Below are 8,372 nucleotides of genomic sequence, written 5' to 3'. Positions count from 1 at the left end.
GATCTTCTCGTTTAAAAAAAGATGAAAACCACGATAGAGTTGAACCTAAAAGAAGTGTACCAATGAATCTAAATTGTGATCCTAGAGTTGAATAGCTTTGAGGTTGAAGTTCAATCACAAGTTATACTTAATTGATAAATCCTCAAAATTTGGATCTTATACCATTAAACTTCTTGGACAAAGAAACTCTTGGTTCTCTAATACTTGAAGTATGTTCCACCATGGGTAGATGGACATGATTTGGTACAGATGTTGAAGCAACTCTAATCATCTATATATCTTCACTTCCTACCATTCTTATTGATCGTTGTGGTGGTAAGCCAAGTTGATGCATTGCAAGTATCAACTCCCTCAATTGCTCTTGCATTTGTACTATTGCATTCTTCATTTCAACAAGATCTCCCATAATAACATTCAAAACAATATCTAATACCAATCAAGACAAGTAGAAGAAAAGACTTGAGGACAAAGAAAATACTAAGAAAAATATCAATTTAGAAGACGGTAATCTAGAACTTCTAATATGCTTATATCTTATCATGAGAAAGAAGTAATCCACTCTTAATCAAGACAAGACAAAGCTATGATATTATAAGTGTACTCTTGTTAATGTGTTGAGGACATGAAGTAAAAGATGATGCATAAATCAATGAAGTCCATATCAAAGAAAGAGTAACAAAATAGAAATTAGAAAGTACATATATTAAAAAGAAACTAGAATTTTTTTTTGCCAAAAGACAAGGAAACTTGAGACTCTTGAAACTAGACTAGAAGCAAGAAAGGAGTTGATAACAATGAAGATGGCTCCACTCTTATCTCTAGATATACTATCAAATTAAGAGCTATGTGGTGATGTTCTATAGGACCTTCAATATATGTTGACTTTGTAGAACACATGCCTTGATTTACAAGGCAAGTTTTTCTACTTGTAGGCCACATAGTGAGCTTGGTCTTCAAGCTAACACCATATGTGGTACATGACTAATTTTTTTATCACTTTTTTAACTAAAAAAGTCAATTATAAACACTTATGAAGTCAAAGCAGCATCTATAAAGCTTCTAGGAAGCTTCTATAGAAGATATTATAGAATTAACTTATTTTTACCTACTTCTACTTACTTCTACCTATTTATATAGATAATTACTGGCTTATATGTATATGTCTATGATAGATAGCATTTTACTTTCTATTCTTACTTGTAACTTTTATATCTTTGTGTTGCTAAGGAGATAGAAAACCAACAACTAACAAATTCGCTTCAAGAACTTTCACTTATCAACTTATCAAATAAGACATTATGATTGTCACAACCTTCAAGATATTGTACTCAAGATGAAGATCTTTAAGAACAACATATCCTTTCTTAAATAGATGGCAATATACAACATATTTAATATGACAACCTCGGAAGAAACTTCTAATGTTTGGTAATTTTATTAGAAGTAGGAATAACTCTTGACGATATTTCAAATGTTTTATTTGAAGGAAGTTATGAAGACCTCAGCAACAATCAAATAATATGGTGGTCTTCTTGCCTTATTATGGGATACTTTTGATGGCTAAGAGGACCTATCAACCATCTTCAAAGAGAACAAAGATCAGAATATGTAGCAAACACAACTTGCCGCATCATAGATTTCTTCAATATATGATAATTGCTCATTATAGAACTCATTCCTAGAAAGAGATAATATCATGGACATACATATTTATTGTAATATTTACCTATATGATTAAATAGAAGTAGATAAAAGTAGATTTATTTCATAATATTTTCTAGAAATGCTTCCTAAAAGCTTCATAGATATTGCTTTGATTTTATATGTATTTGTAGTTGATTGATAGATTAGAAACTTAGTCAACAAATTGTCTATGTGTTTGTAGCTTACGGAACAAGCTAGCTATGTAGTGCACTAAAAGAAAACTTGCCTTATAAGTTAAGATATGTATGTTACAAAGTCAACACATTTTGGAGGTCCTACATGACATTGCCAAGTAGTTCTTAGTTTAGAGTATATATGGAGGTAAGAATAAAGCCTTCTTCACTCTTGTCAATGCCTTCGTAGTCTTTAGTCTTATTTTCAAGACTTTTTAGTATTCTTGTCTTTGGCAATAGCCATTCTAGTTTAATATTATATCATTTTTAAGTAGTTATCTAATTTTTTGAAGTAATACAAGAGTGTCTTGATCTTTTAGTTCTTCAAGATTCATATCCTTGATAGTGAATCAAATATTGGAATGCCAAATAAGTCCCAAGAATAGAATTGTGTTTTTTAGTCAATTTAAATTGTGATAAAGTGACAAAGATGAGAATTTAAAACAAGTGCCTAACATGTGTCCAATTTGCAAGTCACATGTCTAACTTGCAAAATAAGTTTCTTATATGTATACCACATTTCCAACTTATATCACAAGTCACTTATATGTATAACACATGGCCAACTTATTAGCCAAATTTTTAACCTATCAATCACCTATAAACACATATAAAAACAAAGTTACATCTATGAAGCTTCTAAGTAGTATTTCTACAAGATATAGCAAATTATATAATCAATAAAAACAACATCTACCAACTTTGGCATACAATGGACTTGAAGAGCATTTAAGATATGTACAATACCATTGGTTATGTATTTCATAATACATCCTATCTTTGGTTTTTTAATATTTGAATTAGTAGAAGATAAGGAAAGGTCTATTTTAATAGATATGAAGCTTATGGAAAGACTTTTGAATTCAAGAGAATTTTCATGGTTATTATGAATTGAAATTGCAATAATGAACCTAATTGTGTGTATAATAATGGCTACAATCAATTAAAAATATATATCTGTTAGAAATTTTATGTATTGAATATTCTTATATTTTGATGATTTTTAAGTAATTTAAAAAGAGATTCTTGGTAAATATTTTAAATTTATGTATTAACTATATGTCAAGATATTTCTAATTTATTTATATTAAAAATAGTCAAGTTTTATTAATAAGAAAAAATATCAAGACATTATTTTGTTGGTATTTAAAAATCACATTTTTTTTATGTGGGTAACAAAGAGACATTCTTCTTTAATAAAAATTGTTATTTCTTAGAATATAAATATTTTATCAACGTTTCATGTAAAATTGTGTGAAATTTATTTAAGATTGAAAAAGATTGTATGAAACATTTGATAATTTACATATTAGAAAACATTTACTTAATTTAATATTTTATTTGATTGTTTTTAAAGAATAAGATTGTTAACTTTGTATATAAACATTAGATATATTTGTTCAGAATTTAAAATTAGTATTACAGTATCTGATTATGATTAATTCAGTTATAGATAAAATCGCACTTTACTACTTAAGTTATTCAATACCTATTTTCCGTTGGCACGACAAAAACATTTGATTAAGATGGTTGAATAAGATTGTTCACTTTATATTTAGAAAAGAACTTTACTTTCGTAATTGGCATAGACAAAAAATGTGGGTAGAATGTGTGGATGGGGAAAGGTGCAACAGCTGAAAATGTGGTGACATTAACAATACCCAAGGCCCCAATCTCAACCAAATCACATGCATCGAGGTGGTTATCATCCAATGAAACATTCATTGGTCAAAACATTGGGTTCCAGAAAAACAGAGCTACTCTAGCTACCCAAAACGAATTCCTAATGATCGTAGCCAACTGCAAAAATGCTTCTTACACACCGTAATAATGTTAGACTGGAGCAGAATGACTTAGCTGACACCAACAATTTAAGAACTACAATTTTGAAGTCACGTGTCCCAAGATAAGGTAGAAATTGATGATATGGCAACCCAGTTGTATTGCATGATAGATGCTGTGACAAAAAAAAGGGGCGGCAAATTTCCTCACCCCTACCCTAACAATTTTCTACTGACTTTCGAAGGATGGTTTGGAAGGGAAAGTGCATCCAGAGCGCTGGATGATGACGCTGGCTGCGTAGTTTCCTGCTCTGACGCACTGTGCGATGTCTTTACCCAACACCAGCTGAGACAAGAACCCTCCGACAAAAGAGTCACCTGCCAAAAAAACCATGATTAAGTTGCTGCTTATATCCAGCATCAACTTAACATTTTATTTTTAAAATATTGGTAAGGCTAGTCAAAGCAAAGAAGGATCTCCCAATGAAAGGAATTCCTATGAGATTTAAGGATGTTAAATGAAAAAGACTTACCAGCTGCATTAGTGTCGACCAACTTCTCCTTAGGAATAGGGGTGACGGGGAATTCAGTCACCTGAAAGAGGAGCAGATGCACGTAATCAACATCTGTCATAAATGCTAACACCTGGTCTCTACCATCTGAAACACTGTTTAGACAACATCTACAATATTGATAGCTTCAATAGAGAATAAAAATACCTTTCCATCTTCAGCAACAATTGTGGGGTCAGTTCCCTGGGTGATGACAGCGACACGCTTGTGGGTGCCGCCAGCTTTCGGTAACGCAGCCAACTTTACGGCTATCACCTTGGTGTCCTCTGTCTGCAGGATGTACAGCGAGAAATGTTCTAGTCATTATCAAATATTAACCACTACATCACATGCCACCAATCCAGATGTAACCCAAACCAGTCCCATGCAAATGGACCCACGAAAAGTCTTACCTCCCAGCCTTGAACTTGCGCAAATGCTCTGGCCTCGCTCTCGTTGCCGAAAATGAAATCCACGTAACTGCAGCACCGCACAGACGACGTAAGTTCAACTTGTTCAAACATTTCATTTTCAATAAATGACAAACTCCAAGTTTCTTGAAAATAAGATGAGCAGAAGCACTCACGGGAAAAGCTCCATAAGAGGGTCCTTAAAGAACTGGCAGATGAACGGAGCGGCTAAGTTGATCATGTAGTACTGCGCAAACACAAGCAGAGGAGAAATTCGACAATTAGTGCAGCCTTAAATGCCATTAAACAGATACCTGAGTTCAACATCTCAAACATCTGAATGACATTTGGGACAGCGAAGTATTGTGCAATTTAACTACTTGAAAACAATACAAAACTAACTTTTCCGGTCTCGGCAGCATGTTTGGCCACGGTCATCATAGATTCCGGTGAAACAGTCAGGAAGAAACCGGCGCTGTAGATGTACTTTGCCTTCTCCACTGTCATCAAACAACATAAATCAGATACCAGCAGATTGCAATAAGTTACAAGTTCAGAGTTGGCCAGTTAATCAATATTCGGAATATAGAGGGCCGTAACTGCAACCTAGATTCCACAGTTTCTACGTCGATTTTACTGTAACCTCTCTAAAAGCATAAACTGAGTTCAGTGTCAAATTTAGAGTAATACTACGGGTACAAAGTAAATGTGATGAGAGGCATAAACAACGTAGTAACATTTAACGAGATCCCACCGAAAGCCCAGTTTTCTGGCTTCTTCAAGTGGTCGATCTTGTATTTGTTGGCGGCTGAAAGATTGGCTACCAAGGACCTGCAGTAGATGAGAGTATGTAAAAAATCTATATGCTACACAATTATTGAAAGTGATAATAACCACAAGTAAGCCCAAAAGGACAACACTGAGAATGAAAGTTAGTCTGAGTATGAAATGCAGTATGAAACTTCGGACTATTAAAAAGTCGGCCAGGCAAGCTCATTAGACGATGAAAGTTACCTCTCTCCCTTCACCACGAGCACGCCGCATGTTCCAGTGGGAAGATCCTCGTCCACATCGTATCGGATCTGAGGCAGGACATAAGTGAAGTCTTCATTAAAAGAGGCATCTAATAAAGAAAACTCATTTTCGCTCCTATTTTACACACAGGCAAACTAAGTACTCAGATCCTTAATTTGAAGGTTTAAAGTTCATTGAACATAACAGCATTAAACATTCATCATCGTGTACTATCAGTTGAGATGGACGTATTGGTAGTTACCAGAAACAAATCATATAAAAGAGAAGCTATCCCACCGATCCCAAAGACATTCTACCAGCAGCGGTACACATCAATTGTTTGGAACCTTGGATAAAAACTTACATTGACACCTCCCTCAGAGGCGAGCTTGAACATACGGTCGCCATACTCATCCTTGCCAACACAGCCAAAGTAGCTAGTTGCGTTCGATTCACCTAGCATCCACTGTGTAGTTTAAAAGAACAAACATTTTAGAAAATTGGGATGAGAACACGTGCATATGTTGAAACTTGTGCAAGAAAAGGGGCTTTCATTAAATTTCGAAGCCAATGCAAGATACAGTGAAAGCCGTTCGACTTCATGTGTAACTTTGAAAGCTTGGAGCTGTCTTAAAAGTACCTGGGCAATCCTGATGGTGTTCTGAGTAGCACCTGTAGTCATAGCAAGCAGACCACAGGTTAATTGTGAGCATCAAATACCAGAGCGCTACAGAGACAGCACACTATCACCTACGTATGCTACGACGTATTGGGAGATATTTATCTGAGCTTTACCTCCTGCAATGTACTCTACATCGGGATTGGCAGCCAGTTCCTTGTACCTGCAATGCCGAAGACATCCACATTAGCAAACAAAGTATCCGATGCTTACGTCAACTCACATTTATTCATCTCCATTCTAGCGCTTGCATGAAGAAATTTTCTGAAGTCGATCCGATGCTCACAATCTCTTACAGCTTACTACAGAAAGCCCCAAAACATTGGGCCGGCATATGACATAAGGTGTCGGGGATTATTTTTAACATACATGGGAAGGTGCTTGTCCTCAGCAAGAATAGCGTTGTTTAGCGTCAGCCCGTACCTGTACATCAGACATCAAAGTAATCAGAATGTGGATCTAATACAAGAGGGATCAAATCTAGTAATCGTCGAATCCTCATATCGAGAAGGATAACTTCTAGGGGAAGTCCAATACATAGATCTCCAGACCGCAGTCCAAGGATGAATCACATTTTCTCTTATCTTCGAGGGATCTTCAACACCCTTTTGAGAGGAGAAGTATGGAAGATGAGAGACATAGCCACAGGTTACACCCTCAGAAAACAAACAAAAAACAAAAAACAAAAAAAACGAGACAAATCACAACGGGCCTTTTCAGGTGAATCCACAACCCTGAGACAGATTCAAACAAATGCAGCCAACTGAGACACCCACGAGTGTCAAAAACCGATCCTCCTCTACCCACATAGGGAAGGGCATCAAAAGGAATCTACATTCCACACCAAGACTGCGGGTGCACGTCAAAGTGAATGTAGCAAGAAAACCCATTACAAGTAAAGTAACAAAAATAAAATAAATTATAAAAAATACACCAAGGGTTAGAACAAGAGAAGATGCACAACCGAAAAAAAAAAAAAGACTAGCTCACACACACACTCAACACACGAGCACGGAAACCAAAGAAGTGAAGAGAAACGAGGGAGAGGAACCGTTACTTCTCGAGGAATGCGTCGTCGACCACGCAGGAGATGTCGAGCAGGGGGTTTCCCATGCCCAAAAGCACACCCTCGGACGCCATTGCGAGAGAGAGAATGCGTGGTCGAATAAGAGCGAGGGATCTAGCAACCCACAGCAGCAACAAATCTGAGAGAGTGCGGAGACGAGAGACACAAAAAGTGAGCGCAGCCTCCGCAATAACACGGAGGGTGAAGGGAGCATGGAAGCAAGTAGCGCTGTACCTAAATGGACGAACTAATGCTTTTTATTCCCATCCGACCCACATTCATCCATTTGCTGCAGGAGGAATCAGCATGACTCGATTCGGTGGATGCTATTTGCACTTAGTACTTTTTGCGTTCCAGTCGCGGGGAACCGTTCCCCGATTCAGTAGGCGATGAAAGAAGCCTAGATATTTTATATGAGATCCGTTTGCCTCTAGTTTTATTCTTTTGGTAGAGAATAGTAACGATTTGGAATGTCACACATAAGAACGTATGCTTTTTTTACCATATTTTTTTTTTTTTTTACTAATATTACAAGATGAAATATATGGCGATTTGTACATGCGTTGCTGATCCTGTTTCTTTTTGATGTTTCGTTAGTGTTAATATTGATTCATATACTGAACTATCTGGAGTTATTCAACAAATCCCTTTCAACTAATGTTCCTTCTGCGAGAAGTGATACTTCAATTGCTCTATTACAGTCTTTTCTTTTTGTTCTTTTTTCATACAAACCATTTTATTTTTCTTATTTTTCTTCTTTTATATCTCAGAAAAAAATACTCAATTTTACAGAAGTAGTACAAAGTCCAACTGAACTTGAAACCCACTTAAATCATTCATTCAATCAAAACAAGGTTTTGTGATTGTTACACACTAAATTGAACTAGTTGCCAATTAAAAGCTCGTATCAGTGTTTGCACTGGCTGCAACGAGCCCTTTTCAGAATGTGTTCGTAGAACAACCCAAACCATCCATGTGCCACAACTAATCTACA

The 8,372-nt window shown here is 35.9% G+C and overlaps 1 protein-coding gene across 1 annotated transcript; it reads right to left on the bottom strand.

Annotated features, from left to right (window-relative positions):
- Nucleotides 1-3,571: 3,571 nt before the first annotated feature.
- On the bottom strand, nucleotides 3,572-7,610 carry LOC112280693 (adenosine kinase). The gene is made up of 13 exons (NM_001426566.1): nucleotides 7,370-7,610; nucleotides 6,682-6,735; nucleotides 6,429-6,475; nucleotides 6,274-6,305; nucleotides 5,998-6,099; nucleotides 5,634-5,701; nucleotides 5,374-5,450; nucleotides 5,022-5,119; nucleotides 4,796-4,866; nucleotides 4,623-4,689; nucleotides 4,378-4,500; nucleotides 4,192-4,252; nucleotides 3,572-4,036 (listed from the first exon to the last, which is right to left on the bottom strand). Exons 1-13 carry the CDS (start codon nucleotides 7,450-7,452, stop codon nucleotides 3,888-3,890), a joined length of 1,032 nt encoding a protein of 343 aa, NP_001413495.1. The 5' UTR covers nucleotides 7,453-7,610; the 3' UTR covers nucleotides 3,572-3,887.
- Nucleotides 7,611-8,372: the final 762 nt, after the last annotated feature.

The sequence above is a fragment of the Physcomitrium patens genome, chromosome 3 (assembly GCF_059467195.1).
Source record: "Physcomitrium patens ecotype Gransden chromosome 3, ASM5946719v1, whole genome shotgun sequence".
NCBI lineage: Eukaryota > Viridiplantae > Streptophyta > Bryopsida > Funariales > Funariaceae > Physcomitrium > Physcomitrium patens.
This window is presented reverse-complemented; position numbering and strand designations above follow the sequence as displayed.

What these genes read in the sequence shown, in the direction of transcription:
- LOC112280693 (NM_001426566.1), bottom strand. Translation starts at nt 7,452, where the DNA reads ATGGCGTCCGAGGGTGTGCTTTTGGGCATGGGAAACCCCCTGCTCGAC. An exon ending in GAGGACAAGCACCTTCCCAT is followed by an intron (nt 6,476 to 6,681) that starts GTATGTTAAAAA and finishes TCGGCATTGCAG; the next exon opens with GTACAAGGAACTGGCTGCCA. An exon ending in TGTAGAGTACATTGCAGGAG is followed by an intron (nt 6,306 to 6,428) that starts GTAAAGCTCAGA and finishes CTATGACTACAG; the next exon opens with GTGCTACTCAGAACACCATC.